This window comes from Callorhinus ursinus, unplaced genomic scaffold (assembly GCF_003265705.2).
Source record: "Callorhinus ursinus isolate GAN/ISIS: 27379988/994484 unplaced genomic scaffold, GSC_fseal_2.0 scaffold11, whole genome shotgun sequence".
Classification (NCBI taxonomy): domain Eukaryota; kingdom Metazoa; phylum Chordata; class Mammalia; order Carnivora; family Otariidae; genus Callorhinus; species Callorhinus ursinus.
This window is the reverse complement of record NW_027397073.1, coordinates 16,994,848-17,010,040: the sequence shown is the minus strand read 5'-3', so window position 1 is coordinate 17,010,040 and position 15,193 is coordinate 16,994,848. Positions and strand designations below refer to the sequence as shown.

The 15,193-nt window shown below is 48.1% G+C and overlaps 1 protein-coding gene across 1 annotated transcript in view; it reads right to left on the bottom strand.

Annotated features, from left to right (window-relative positions):
• The window catches only part of ATP8B1 (ATPase phospholipid transporting 8B1), a 118,916-nt gene extending 104,344 nt beyond the window's left edge, over positions 1–14,572 (bottom strand). Inside the window, exon 1 of the mRNA XM_025886670.2 lies at positions 14,018–14,572. Within this exon, the coding sequence (XP_025742455.1) occupies positions 14,018–14,046 (29 nt within the window). The 5' untranslated portion in view covers positions 14,047–14,572. The remainder of the gene's footprint in view (positions 1–14,017) is intronic.
• Positions 14,573–15,193: the final 621 nt, after the last annotated feature.

The window sequence follows — 15,193 nt, the reverse complement described above, 5'->3', positions numbered from 1 at the left end:
TTCCCTGTACTTTGGTTAGATATGTTTTTGTATGATTCCCCCACTACATATTAAATATCTGAAGGACAAGCACAGTTTCTAACACAGCTATAGCTCTCAAGTCAGCATTAAAAGTGAAAGTAATGGCCTTCAAAGCTGTCTTCAAGGGCAGGATCTGTTATAATCATTCATGCAACACATCGTTGAGTTCCTACTGTGTGCCGGCAGCTGTGGTTAGCCCTGGCTGCATACAGCGAGTGTGTATTCCAAGAGGAACAGGAAGAACTCCCCAAAACATAGAATATGTACTATCCACATCTGGGTCTATAGATAGTGGAGGCATCCGTTGGGACTGGTACACTTTAAGCATCAGGATTTCAAAAATCCCAATAAGCATCATTTGTTACTATGACAATGCCTCATCTAAGAAACTGAGCTTGCTACTGCAACATGGTGGCCACTCGTGCTTGTCAAATACTACAGACTACATCATAGGACAACGTACAGGGAGGCTGCCCATCACTGCCAAAGTGGCATATGCTTCATTATCTTAACTTACAACTTGAAATTATATCTACCATGTAACTTTTAAAAGCTAGAATCTTATGGCATAGGAGACTGTGAAGAGTCATGGAATGACATCAGAAAGATATTCTATAAAACGTAGGGGCGTGACAGGAAGCACAAAGAAATGGGAGCTTTGAAAATTAATTGATGCCACTGAACTGAAAGTTGGGAAGAGGGTCCTAGCCCAGCTTCAGCCAGAGACCATCCACCCAGACCTTGCTTTCCCTTGTGTTGCTCATCTGGTCCATGGGGGATACCATCCATCCTAAAAAACCGCCAAGTGAGACGACTTCAAAGCAATGAAGTGACCTAAAAATACAGTATGTTATTACTAGCCAAGGTCAAAGAACGGGTCAGTGACTTGGCCAGATCTGACATCTCCTGACCCTAGGGCCTTTCCCCACCCAATACCAGGCTGTTTTTTTTTTTTTAACAAATAATGAATATTCATCAAAGACCAGGTAAATAACACAACACAGCCATTTTGGAGAGAACAGGAAAAATCAATCCTCCTCCCTCACAATCCCCAAATTTAAAAAAAATGTATGGAAGATCCAGAAGTTGTCAAATGGAATATATAAGTAGTCCTCAAATCGCAAACATCTTTGTGTTCCAAAAGTTCAATTCTGGGTAGTGTTTCCAAATAAAATGCAGGACATGCAGTTAAACTTGAAGTTTAGATACATATTTTTTTTTGGTATAAGTATGTCCCAAATACTACATGGGCTATACTTATGTTTAAAAAAAATCGTTCACTGTTCATCTGAGATTCAAATGTAACTGTGTGCCCTGTATTTTGACTTGCTAACCAATTTCTGGGTCATCTGTACTGCTTTTCCAACACAGCTGTGAGGTTCTGGAAAGAACCCTCACCTTGGGAGTTGAGAAAACACAGTTCACTTCTTAGTTTTTGAGACCTCAGGCAGGTTATAGTTCCTTCACTTGCAAAAAGAGGCCAGTAAATACATACACTATACAATTTAAATGCCCTACTGTCTGAGAAATGCCCTACTGTGACTTTACCAAGTTCCCATTCAAAACAAACTGGCCCCTTCCTGCGTCTGGTAAGTATCTGATGTGTATGCAGTTGTCCTGAGTATTAGACAATACTGCACGGCCCTCCATCTCCTCTTCATCCATAAGGCGGGGCCCATGCATCCATACAAGTGCTTTTTTTGCTCAAATGTAAATGCTTTATTGCTTAAAAAGAAAAAAAAAAAGGTGAATGTATGATTTCACAAAAATCTATCAAAATTAAAAGGCTGGCCCTGAGGACAGGACGCACCAGTTTCATAAGCTTTCCAACGTCCTGGCAGAACTCCGGAAACCCACCTCCGCACTGCCAGTTCCCAAAGTTATGTGTCTCCAGCGGAGACTTCTGAACCTATCAAAGCTTGACCCCTGGCCCCTCCTGGGTGTCCCAACAACTGGAACTGAACATGACCGAAGCTAAATTCTTTCCTTTCCAGCCTACTCCTCTGCCTCTGAGGCCATTATCTTCAGTTGCTTACATCAGAAATCTGAGAACCACCTGACACTCCCTCCTAGGAGGTCCTCACATCTGATCCACACCAAGACCAAGATTCCATCTCTCCAACACAGCTCCTACCCTGCACGTCTCACCTCCACGCCAGTCATTCTGGCCCTCACCGAGCCCCCAGCATCTCCCTCACGGACACTGCAGCAGCTTCCTGACTACTTTCCTGCCCCGCAAACCCATTCCGCATACCACAGTCTGAGTTACCCACTGAAATCAGAAATCCAATCATGTCACTCCACTGCTTAAAAATGCTTGAATGCCCTCCTATCAGTTTGGTCCCTGCCTACCTCATTTCATGCTTCTTGGCGCCACCATGACTTCCCCACCTATTCTGGCCTTCTCACAGCTCCTAGAACACAAGCTAAGTTCTTACCACAGGGTCTTTGCACATGCCCTTCCCATGAGCTGGACCCAGGGAAGCCTTGACTGGTGCTTCTCATCCTTTAGGTCTCAACTTAAGTATAATCTCCTCCAAGAGACCCTCCTAGGCTTTTTTTTGTGTGTGTGGCAAAATATATGTGACAAAATGTACTGTTTTAACCATTCTGAAGAGTATGGTTCAGTGATACTAAGTACATTCACGGGGGCACTATTGTGCAGTGCACTGTTACTGCCATCCGCTCCAGAATTTTTTCATCGTCCCAAACTGAAATGCTCATTAAACAGTAATTCCCCATTCCCCCTTCCCCTGGCCCCTGGTAAGCACTGTTCTACTTTCCATCTCTATGAACTCGACTATGCTAGGTACCTCATAGAGTGGAATCAGACAAGACTGGTCCTTTTGTGTCTGGCTTATTTAACCAAGCATAAGGTCTGCAAGTTTCACTCACGTTATAGTATGTGTCAGAATTTCTTTCCTTTTTAAAGACTGAATGAATAACATTCCATTGTAGGGATACCTCACATTTTGTTTATCCATTCATCCATCAACAGCCATCCAGGTTCCTCTGGGGCCATTTTCAAGTAGGATCTCATTATTCTCTTAATAGTGTCTTACTTTCCTTTAAGTGCTTATCATAGATTGTGATTCTAAGATCAGTTTGTTTCATATCTTTGTTCAATCTTTTAATACATATCTAGTCCTGTCACCCCACCCATAACGACCTTTGTAAGCTCCACGAAGGGGAGGACCATGTCTGTTTTGTTCATCCTTCTATTAACCACCATTTCCTGGCATAGGCCCTAGAGCGTAGAGGGGATTTGATAAGTAATTGTTGAATCACTGTGAAAGAAAATCATTAGGACACCAGAAAGCCACTGGTCTTTAGATGCATTCACAGATCCCATGAACTTTGTATTCAACTGTGAATGAGAACAAATTAATGCACATACATGCATGTGTGCCTGCACGCACATGCATACGCACATACACACTTAGCTCTCTGGGCACAAACAATTCCCTTTGTAACATGTAAGTCAATCTGCTTGTGACTAACATTTCCATTTCCTGTGTCTCTTTTCAAAAACTCATCATGTGCAAAAGTAACTTGTGTGTTCAGCAAGGAAAAGGAATTAAGTACTGCTAAATGTTACAACGTGGATGTCTGCTCAGGGGCGCCTGGGTGCCTCAGTCAGTTAAATGTCCAACTCTTGGTTTGGACTCAGGTCATGACCTCAGGGTCATGAGACCGAATCCTGAGTCAAGCCCCATGCTTAGCACAGAGTCGGCTTGGCCCTCTCCCTCCACTCCTACCCCCATGCTCTCTCACTCTCTTGCTCCAATACATAAAAAATCTTTAAAAAAAAAATTGTGCTAAGTAAAAGGAGTCAATCACAAGAGAACAGATGTTGGCGTTTATGATTCCGTTTATGCAAAATGTCCAGATAGGCAAATACATAGAGGCCAGAGTGGGAAAGCAGATTGGAGGTTGCCAGGAGCTAAGCCGAGGAAGGAACATGAGTGACCGCTAACAGGTACAGGATCTCTTTTTTTGGGTGATGAGAAGGTTCGAAAACAGATTGTGGTGATGGTTGCACAACTCTGTAAATACCCTAAAAACCACTGGACTAAACACTTTAAAGGTACGTGAATTATATCTCCGTAAAGCTATTTAAGAAAACGACCACATGTTGGGGGGGGGGGCTGGGTTGCTCAGTTGGTTAAGCCTCCAACACTTGTTTCTGCTCAAGTCACGATCTGGGGGTGGTGAGATTCGAGCCCCACCTCGGGCTCCACACTGAGCAGGAGTCTGCTTGAGACCCTCTCTCCGAGCGCCAGCCCCCTTGCTCTCACTCCCCCTCAAAAAAAAAAAAAAAAAAAAAAGACAACATGTGGATGGCGATGGAGGAGGCCCGTCTGCACCTGAGGGTTAGCAAGAGCTTGCCTTCCCAAGGAGGCAATGCACAGCAAGGGGGCAACACCTCTGGCAGCGGACCTGGGGGGGAGGGGGCAGCCGCTTCCCTCTCGCAGCAGAGACCCCCTCGCCCCGCAAACCCTGTGCATTACAGACCATCTTCCTTCCAGGAAAGGCCTCCCTGCTTTGTGCAAACCATTTCCTTTTTCTACCAGTCCTCTCCCCCGACCAAAGAAGGAAGACAGGCTCCGAAGATAAACAAAGGTAAAGCTCTCTGGACCTAGACTTTACATAAATAGGCATATTTCTGAAGAGCCTCTTCATTACACAGCCCATTGAGTTTACAGCATTTTGAAACTCAGATTTCCGACTGCAACCCAGGTTCTGCCAAGAAAGTTATCTTTGCCTCCTCCCTCTCGGACACCCCATAGCCAATCCGTCCGGAAATCCCGTTGGCTCTTTTAAATATATCCACCACTTTCTCTTTCGCAGAGAGCTCACCCAGGTCCCAGCCTCCACCATGGCTCACCTGGGTCAGCTTCCTACCTGGGCTCCCTGCCTAGGACCACCCCCACCACCCCCATCTCCGCACAGCAACCAGAATGACCCTTTTTTTTTATTTTTATTTTTTTAAAGATTTTATTTATCTGACAGAGAGAGACACAGCGAGAGAGGGAACACAAGCAGGGGGAGTGGGAGAGGGAGAAGCAGGCTTCCCGCCGAGCAGGGAGCCCGACGTGGGGCTCGATCCCAGGATCCCGGGATCATGACCTGAGCCGAAGGCAGACGCTTAACGACTGAGCCACCCAGGCGCCCCAGAATGACCCTTTTAAAATGCAACCAGACCACAGATTCCGCTACTCCACTGGGCAACATCCTGCACCAAATGCCCCCCAATCCTGCATCGTGTCAAAGCCAAGGTCCTTACACACCTAGGAAGCCCTGCACGGTGGGGCTCCCCTTCCCGCCGCTCTCGGCCTCTCCTCCCATTCCCCTCCTCACGCACAGGTTTGAGGAGCAGCCGACCACCTGTTCATGGGCTTCATCAGACAAATCGGGAGCCAAGCACCTGCACATTACGGCCTCTGCACAGAGAAATCGGTCCCCTCTGCCCGGGACACTGTTTCCCGATCTTCAAGGCTCCCCCGCTCCCTGCTGAGTCTGTGCTCAAATATCACCTTTTCCACGCGACAGCTGCATTCTGTTCTCTTGACCCCCTCCCCTAGGCCCCTCTACCCTGTTCTGCTTCCTCTTTTCATCCCCTGTAGTACTTATCTTCAGATATACCACATCATACACCCATTTACTACCTTTAGTATCAACTGCCTCTCTCCCCTCCCTAGAAGGTGCGCTCCATGAAGGCAGGCTCTTCATCTACTGGATTCACCGACAGATGCCAAGTGCCTGGCACACAGGATGTGCCTTTTAATATCTGTCAGGTAGCTGGCAGGATGGATGAATGAGGCCCGTTTCAGACTAGTAGGCTAAGAAAGAGGGTCCACTCTGCGGAATGACCGAGAAGACAGGAAGTTCCTTAGGAGAAACCAAGAGAGTCCTCCTTTGGCCATGGAACTCAGGAAGGGAGACCAAGAGTTAACCAGGAGACAGGGCCTGAGCAAACTTCCTTCAGCTTCAAAAAGAGTATTGGTCCAAGTGATCTCAAAGGACACATTAGGTGCTATTTATTCACCAAGTCACACAGCCTGAGGTTCTCAAACCAAACTTTGAGAATTTTCACCATGTTTCTCTATGTAAGGGGTGAAGCCTAAGACCGAGAAAAAAAAATTCTAAACAATCTTAATCAAGTTGAGCTAGACAAAATCAAGTATCAAACCCCCAAAAGATTAGCCATGTTAGCCCCAATATCCCTTTTGTGGTTGTAACCAGCAGAAGATAGGAAGATGGAAAATACCCAAGGATGGTGGTATTCGGGCTTAGTTTGAAGATTTTTTTTTTTTACTTAAAAAAAAAAAAGAAAACCCTGCTTTTAAAACATGCAAATTCTTACTTTGGCTAATTTTTCACAGTCTAAACATAAACTGAGTGTCTGTTGTTCTCTAAAAAATATAGATTAAGATACCTTTAACCTAATAGACTGATATCTAATTATTTAAAAAGGGCTTCTGGTTTTTATCCTATTATTACACAGATGCAACATGGGATAATTCTGCCATTCCACAGTCTATAACTGACCTTTGGCCTTAAAGCTTACTTTGAAAAACCATGGATTTGATCCTAAGGTAGAGATCAATCTATTAAGTATTCCATTTTTCAAACATTTAAAGGTTCTTTTTTTTTTTTTTTTTAAGAGTTTGTTTATTTGACAGAGGGAGACAGAGAGTGAGAGAGGGAACACAAGCAGGGGGAGTGGGAGAGGGAGAAGCAGGCTTCCCGCTGAGGAGGGAGCCCCATGCGGGGCTGGATCCCAGGATCCCGGGATCATGACCTGAGCCGAAGGCAGACACTTAACTGACTGAGCCACCCAGGTGCCCCCATTTTTCAAACATTTAAATATCAGTTTCTCTCACATGCTAACCCTCCTTCACCAAAAGAAAACAATGTGTTTTAGTCCAAGTCAGTTCTGGAGGAAAGTCAAGGATTTTTTTCTCTACCACAGAATGTCCTCCCTAGAAGACAGCTGTGATCTGCAGAGGCCTCCAGATTGTGGAACCAGGGCTCCTGAGCTTTTATGCCTGCACAGGCAAGCAGAGGATCAGCCACACCATGGGCCGGCTTCATAAGAACAGCTGCAGGTGAAAAAGAGAAATGTGCCATGCCCTTCACATGCCCTCCACACAACCAGCCTCCCTGTAGCGCCACACGTTATCTCCAGGCAGTTTTGGAAGAAACTGTCCCTGCCCATCTTAGCCACTTTCTATGAAAGATAAATGTCACAAAACCGAAGATGATCTCAAAAACTCCTATGAAGAGATACTCATTTGCCTATCTTCATAGCAACGTTATTCACAATAGCCAAAGGTGGACACAACCCAAGTGTCAATGGATGATGAATGGATAAACAAAATGTGGTATATATACAGTGATTATTCAGGAAGGAATAGGAAGGAAATTCTGACATCTGCTAAAACAAGGATGAACCATGAGGACACTGTGCTGGGTGAAATAAGCCAGTGGCAAAAGGATACATTTTTTTGTATGATTGCACTTACATGGGGTACTTGGACAAATTCATGGTGATAAAGTGCAATAGAGATTATTGGGAGCTGTGGGGAGGGAGAAATGGGGAGCTATTGTTTAATGGGTACCTTGCATCAGAATAGGATGATGAAAAAATTCTGGAAATAGTGGTAATTTTTGCCTGATACCATGAAGGTGCTTAATACCACTGAGTTCACATTTAAAAACAGCAAATTTTATCAATATTTTGCCACAATTAAACAAAACTCCCATGAAATAAACTGCACTAAGGTGAGATCATGAGTACAGATTTTCACATAATCCCCACAATCTCTTCCAACTGATGAACCCCACACACTTGCTTTGCTTGTTTTATAAGCCTCCAGAATTTTTGATATAACATTTGCTAGTGCCTGGCTTACAGGCCCGCAAATTGATTCCCAATATGGTGGCGAGGCCAATAGTTTCCAGCACGAAACATACAAAATCTGACCCATCTTCTCATGTAAATGAATATTTAAACCACCCAAGGCAAATGGTCATCTATTTTCTTATAGAGAACATTAAATGTTTTTTGTGGATCCAGGGGTCATCTATACATATCTCCAAGAATGGTCTAGTAGTTCACTGCATCCCAAGAAGACACAGTGAGAATCTGTGAACAAGTCACATCGCACATAAAATAAATAATGCATCCAACCCATGGGAGCTCCCCCAAGAGCAAGAATAGGCAATCGGAGACTGTGAGGACAATGCTCGGCGCTTGAGGAGTTCCAATGAGGATATTCCAGCTCAAGCTGAGTAAAGGTTAGAAGACAGATTTCACTGTGTGCTCTAAACCAAACAAACTGCAGCTCTGGTGGAACGAAAGCCACTCAGCAAAGAGACAAAGCCATAAACGACAGCCCTGTCAATAAAGAGCAAAGCGACCAGCCAAAGGTCAGGACACACATGTGCTCAACGCCCAAGCGACAGGATTCTCAGTCACACGAAGGGGAGGTGGCCATCGATGCTGAAAGGTTGTCCCAGGACAAGGGTGACCTCAGCACCCACCCCCCCATCCCCACCAGGAGTCAGTGCCTTTTCCCAGACCGAGAGCAAGCTTCCGGGCCCAGCTCTCCCTTCTTGAATGCAAATTCACTAGCCTGGAGACTAATAATGAACACAGAGCTTCAGAGCTGGAACTGGGCTGGGCCCACCATCTCCCCTGGCAAACAGGGACAACATCCAGACCAGAGTGAAAGAGAACACCAGGGCTACGTTCTTACCAAAGAAGGAAAAACCAACCAACCAACCCGTAACTCGGGCCCTCTGCGACCCTCAAGAGGTTTCAGTGAAGCGGGGAGGTAATCCCCAGGACAGTGCTGGAGAAGAGATCCTCAAGGCATTTTTTTAAAAGAATGAATGAATCGGATTGTACCAAGGGTCTCTGATTAGTACTGCTTACTAGGCGCCACAAATGAGAGACCCTTGCACAGAGCGCGGATCCTTTCAGGAAGACTCAAGTTCCAGAAACTCCTGAGTTTTGAACATGGAAGAGTAAATTTTTTTTTTTTTTTTTAATGGAAGTACAGAGGCCAAAGGAAAAGAGAAGGAGGTATGGGGTAAAGGAGACACATAAGTGTTCTGTACGTCCCAAGGGCCTCCACCCACCCAGCACCTCATGGCTGTGACTGAGTGGGCATGTCCCTAGGCCACCAAGGACTGTTGAACTTCATGCTGTCCCCAGATGTCAAATCCTGGATGTGGAGGTTCAGAATCTACCCCCTACCCTAGGGGACTCTTTCTTACCAGAGCTTGGTGCAAATAGTCCACCTATGTTTGCTAAATGAATACCAACATGCAAAGTGATTCCTGTTTCCTACAAAGTCTAAGAGAAAGGCAATTGCTGGATGAGCAATAATTATTTACTGAGCAATACCAACAACAACACAAAACAATTTTTTGAGAGAGAGAGAAGAGAGAATACAAGTGTGGGGAGGTGGGGGGAGGTTCAAGGAGGTGGGGAAAGGAGAGGGAAAGAAACTTAAGCAGACTCCACGGTGAGTGTGGAGCCCTAGGTGGGGCTCGATCTCACGACCCTGAGATCAGGACCTGAGCCAAAACCAAGAGTTGGTCACTTAACCAGCTGTGCCACCCAGGCGCCCCAACACAATAGCAGTATTAATGACTATGTCTTATTGAGCTCTGTGCCAAGCCAAATTTAGCTAGATTCATTCTCTTATTTGGAACTCATCACACAACCTTGTGAGGTACTGTTTATTATTATTTTATTATTATTCCATTTTACAGATAAACTGAAGCTAGACAGATTAAGTAACTTGCCCTAAGTTAACAGCTAAGAAAGCTAGGAGACCTGGATTCCAAGCTAGGTCACAGGACTCCAAAGCACGTGTCACCAACCTCTAGTTTACTGCTGCCTCTGGGCTCTGGGGGCCCTGGGACCAGTTATCGAACATGCTTCCTATTGTGCATGTTTGGGAAACAATGTATTTAAAAGTACAATGCATTTAGAAGTATTAGGGAGAGGACTAATGTATTCTTAGGTGATCAGGTGATAATTCCTCTGTTTTCTAAGAAAAAGAAACAAGACTGTGTTACATATACATGCTTTCTAGACTCTTCCTCCACTATGCCAGGTGTTCCGTAACACAGGACCTCACAAGATCTTAGATTGGACATTCCTTTTAGTTGGGCATTCAGGAGTAACTTGGTTAACAAAATAAAGGATAAGCTATCTTCTTTTTGTGTTATTAAAACTCTCTGGCAGCAAATTAATTTCTACTTATCTTAATAAGTAACAAAACACCTACAGGTGTTATGAATACAATTAAGCTAATTGAACGATGCCAACAAATACCTGAAAATTCACACAACCCCCCCGCCCACCCACAAAGAAACTTTCCAGGAGAGAGATCTAGAAGCAAATACAGAGGCAAATCTAAAGGTATGTGCTTAAGGGACTTTAAAAACACCTTTCTTTAGACATACATGACATGAATGGACCCCACAAAACTTGTTCTGGTAACTAAAAAGCAAGTTCCTCTGCATTCATAAGAGAAAACATAAATAGTAGATTCAAATCTCTCTAGAGTTATAAGGATCACCTGGATTTCATGAATGTCGTTTATGAAAAACGAAAAAGGAATTCAAACCAGCAAGGCAATAAAATATTAAAATACACCAAACAGGGGTGCCTGGGTGGCTCAGTCGGTTAAGCCTTTGGCTCAGGTCATGATCCCAGGGCCTGGGATGGAGCCCCGCATCGGGCTCCCTGCTCAGTGGGAAGCCTGCTTCTCTCTCTCCCTCTGCCTTTCCCCCCTGCTTGTGCTCTGTCAAATAAATAAATAAAATCTTAAAAAAAAAATACACCAAACATCTGGGCATTATACTACTTTTAAAATAGCAGAAAGAACACAAGAACACCTGTGTATAAGGGACATTCACCTGTTCTCTCATTTAATTCTCTCAACAACCAAAGGAAGTTGATAATATCCTTTTCTGGGTAAACTGAGGTTCAGAAAATTTAGGAATTTACCTAAGGTTAGACAATTTAAAAAGTAAATATAGGGTGCCTGGGTGGCTCAGTCAGTTAAGCGTCTGCCTTCAGCTCAGGTCATGATCGAGTCCCACACTGGGCTCCCTGCTCCATGGGGAGCCTACTTCTCCCTCTGCCTCTGCTGCTCCCTGTCTCTCTCTGTCTCTCATGAATAAATAAAGAAAATCTATAAAAATAAATAAATAAACACAAATAAAAAATAAATATAATAAAAAATTATAAAAATCAAATACAATTTAGGGGCGCCTGAGTGGCTCAGTTGGTTGAGCAGCTGCCTTCGGCTCAGGTCATGATCCTGGAGTCCTGGGATCGAGTCCCGCATCGGGCTCCCTGCTCAGCAGGGAGTCTGCTTCTCCCTCGGACCCTCCCCCCTCTCATGCTCTATCTCATTCTCTTTCTCAAATAAATAAATAAAATCTTTTAAAAAAATCAAATACAATTTAAAGTAAAAGAACTGAATGAAACCTGTGGGAATATAAATCCACAGGTTTTCCACTGCTCCTTGCTTTTGAAAGATAAGGAAGGAAGGAAAGGCAGGCAGGCAGACAGGGAGGGTCAGAAACACCTTACAGCAGGAGCTGATGGGTGCATGAATGCTAAGATCCCAAAGACTGAAATCCAGGTGAAACACGGAGCCAGTATTAAACTCGCCTTAAGTCTGCAGACTTTTTTGTTAAGCCATTTGCTTTACCAAACCATTATTTTATTTATTTAAAGACTGTATTTATCTGAGACAGCAGCAGCGGTGGGGAAGGGGACAGAAGGAGAGTGACAAGCAGACTCCACACTGAGCACAAAGCCCCACGCGGGACTCGATCCCACGACCCTGAGCTCATGCCCTGAGCCGAAGCCAGATGTTTAACCCATGGAGCCACCCAGGCACCCCACCAAACCATTATTTTAAAGTCTCAATTTAGGGGCACCTGGGTGGCGGGTGGCTCGGCCGGTTAAGTGTCGGCCTTGGGCTCAGGTCATGATCTCATGGTCCTGGGAAGGAGCCCCACATCGGGGTCCCTGCTCAGTGGGGAGCCTGCTTCTCCCTCTCCCTGCCACTCCCCCTGCCTGTACTCTCTCTCTAATAAATAAATAAAATCTCTCAAAAAAAATTTTAAAAGTCTCAATTTAAAAATTAAAAAAAAAAAAAACCACCTCCTAGTTCCATCACTAACAAGAATAAGCGCACACCGGCATGCATTTTCCTTAAAATAAAAGCCAGAAGGGAAGTTTGAAAAGGGCCAGAGCGGCTTTCACACAGATGGCATCTGTGTTCACCAGTATTAAGCTACATGAGCCTTGTTTGGCCCTCAATAACAGACACGCAGAATCACCAAGAATCACCAAAGCACAGCCACCAGCAAGTGGCAAAAGAAGAAAGTGGTTAAGGTTTCTTACCTAAAATTACAACCAGGAAGCCTCCACTACATAATGAAAGTCATTAAGAAAATTCAGAGAGTAATTGCAGGCAGACTTCTCCCCCAGAAAGGAATCAGCTAATAAGCATTAATTATGTTTTGCCCGGTAAAAGTATTTATAGTAGGTTCACATAAAGCCTTCCCCAAGAGGCCCCACATTAATGAATGGTATTTTAGATCTAACACAAAAGTGCTCCCGAGACGATGGAAATTAGAACTTTCACTTCACATTTTGTGTTTCCTCTTTTTTATATGCTCTGGTATTTACCATCACTGGAGATCTTATCACACATTTTCAGTTTTTGTTCCCAAAAGCAGTCAACCTTCGTCCATAACCTACTGTGTGCCTGGTGATCTTCAGGCACTTGGCCTGTGTGGTCTCCTGTAATTCTCAAGGAGTAGGGGCAGAAATCTGAAGGCAATGCAACCAGGAAGATGGGAGAGAACCTTTTCTCAAGCCAACCGGGCGGGCGGTTTCCGGGAGGGGAGCTCAGGACTTGGGGTCGGCCTGGGGGCACCGCGCGCAGGCCGGAGGGGTCAGGTCGGGTTGAGGGGCACCCGCGGGGCGGAAATACGGCCCCGGGGCCCGACCGGCGCGTGCCAGCCCCCCTCCCCCGTTCCGCATCCCCTCCGCACCCTCGTCCCCCCCCTACAGCTGTGGCGAGTCCGCGTTCCGGGACCAGGCACGCACACGCCCTCGGAGAAGTTGGGCCGACAGCTGAAGGCTTTTCTTTCCCTTGGGGATGTGTGGGCAAGTGGTGGGTTAAAACACTCGCCATTCTCTGCAACCCCCGTCCCGACAAGTTGCCGCTCCGCACGCAAAGCGGCGAAATGACAGCGCCGGGCATCATACTGGGGAGGGAAAGAGATGGCCTGTGGCAGTGCCACGGGAGCTGGCGGAGACGACCCTAGCATCACCGGGAAAAGTGTCCCTCTTCCCCCATCACCTCCCGACCTGCGTTAAAGCTCACGGAAGACGTCAGGACGGTACCTGGTCCTGCAGCAGGCGCCCTCCATCCCTCCCCGCAGGTGCGCCAGGTCCATTAGGTCCTAAGGTCTTTTTCAGACACGGTGGCATCGGCTCCCAAAGGGGGCCCCAGCAGAACTTAGCCACGGGAGACTTGTAGACGGGCGGCAGACCACTGCGGGGAAACCTGCGGCACTGGCCCCCAAGGGCCTGCAAAGCTCGCCCCTCAAAGCTTAACCCCAGACATGCGCGTGGCAAACCCAAACAACCCAAACGCCACCTGCGAGTTCCCTCTCCTCCCGGCAGGTGAAACCTGGACGTCTCCACAGCGCTGCCTGCCCGGCCAGCTGTGCCTCCCCATCCCCGAGGCCGCGAGGTTTCCTAGCCCCCACCTAAATCCCACCGCTGTGGGCTCGGGAGCCGGAGGGCGCAGACAGCTGCTGCCACCGCATCCCGGATCCCAGAAGTCCGCCCGCTCCGGGGCGGCCAGAGGACCTGTGGGACACCGCGGGATCGACCGGGTGGGGAAGGTTGGGGGCCCCGCGCCGCGCCCCTCCTTACCTGGCGCTCTCTGGCCCCGGCTGGGACATCCGCCGGGTGCTCGCCCTTCCGCGCGCTCGCTGCGCACCTGGCCGCCACCGCCACCGCCTGGCCTCAGCCCCGGCGGCCGCGCTAGCGCTTCATGGCGCACGGGGGCTGGCCCGGGGCCCCGGGAAGCGTGTCCAGTTGGCGGCGGCTCCTCTCGCTCTCGCCTCTCGCCAATGGCTCCCCGCCTTCCCCCGCCCCGCGTCCGTGCGCCGGTCCTCGGCGGCCACCCCTTTCCCTCCGCACCCCCGGACCGGCCAAACTGGTTTCTCCGCTCCGGGGTGGTGCCTCCAGTCTCTCTCCGCCGGCCGCGGCTGGGGCTGGGGCTGGGGCTGGGGGCGGGCCCGGCCGTCTGCCCTCCCTTTGTCCCTCCCGGGGGCGGAAAGGGGCTGGACCGGGAGCCCCTGGGCGGGCACACCCGGCCCAGGTCCAGCCCCGCGCCCTCCGTGCGCCCAGGCGGCAGGTGGGCACCCCGGCCGGCCCCTGAGCGCGTCCCCGGCCTCGCCCGGCCCGCGACCCGGCAGCGGCGGTCGCTGTCGGCTCCTCGGGCGCTCCCGCCTCCCCCGGGGGCCGCGCTCGCCAGCCCGCGTCACTTTCCCGCCGCCCTCGGCCGGCCTGGCCGTCACCCGGCGTCGGTGACCGCGCCAGCCGGGAAAGCTGGCTGCGCCGCGGCTAGACCTCCCTCGGTAAGGGGAGCCGTACATTCTCGGGGCCCAGTCACGTTCCGGGACCGGCCACCGAACGCGCATCGCGGTTCACCGCGCGGAGGGCGGGGAAAGGGACTACGCCGAAAGACCTGAAGAAGCTTACTCTGTCGTGGCAGCAAGCAGGCTTTCTGCTGAGACCACGCTCCCTCGCCTCGAGGGGGTTGGGGTCAAAGCGGCCAAGGTGCCACACGTGAAATGGCACGCAGTACCTGGAAATTTGGGACACGCGTGCGTGGTCGCTGGGCTGGTGTCTGGGCTTGTGAATCGTGCCTCCTCGACAGTATATACAGCACACTCTTTACACTGGAAACTCCGTTCAGCGGAATTTTATTGCTCACCCACAATGGAAGAGTTTCTAAAGAGAATGGAGGAAAGTCAAAGATGAGTCAAAGGGTTTGCTTAAAATGTAGTAGGGAAGATAATATTCCTAGATAAATATCTAGTT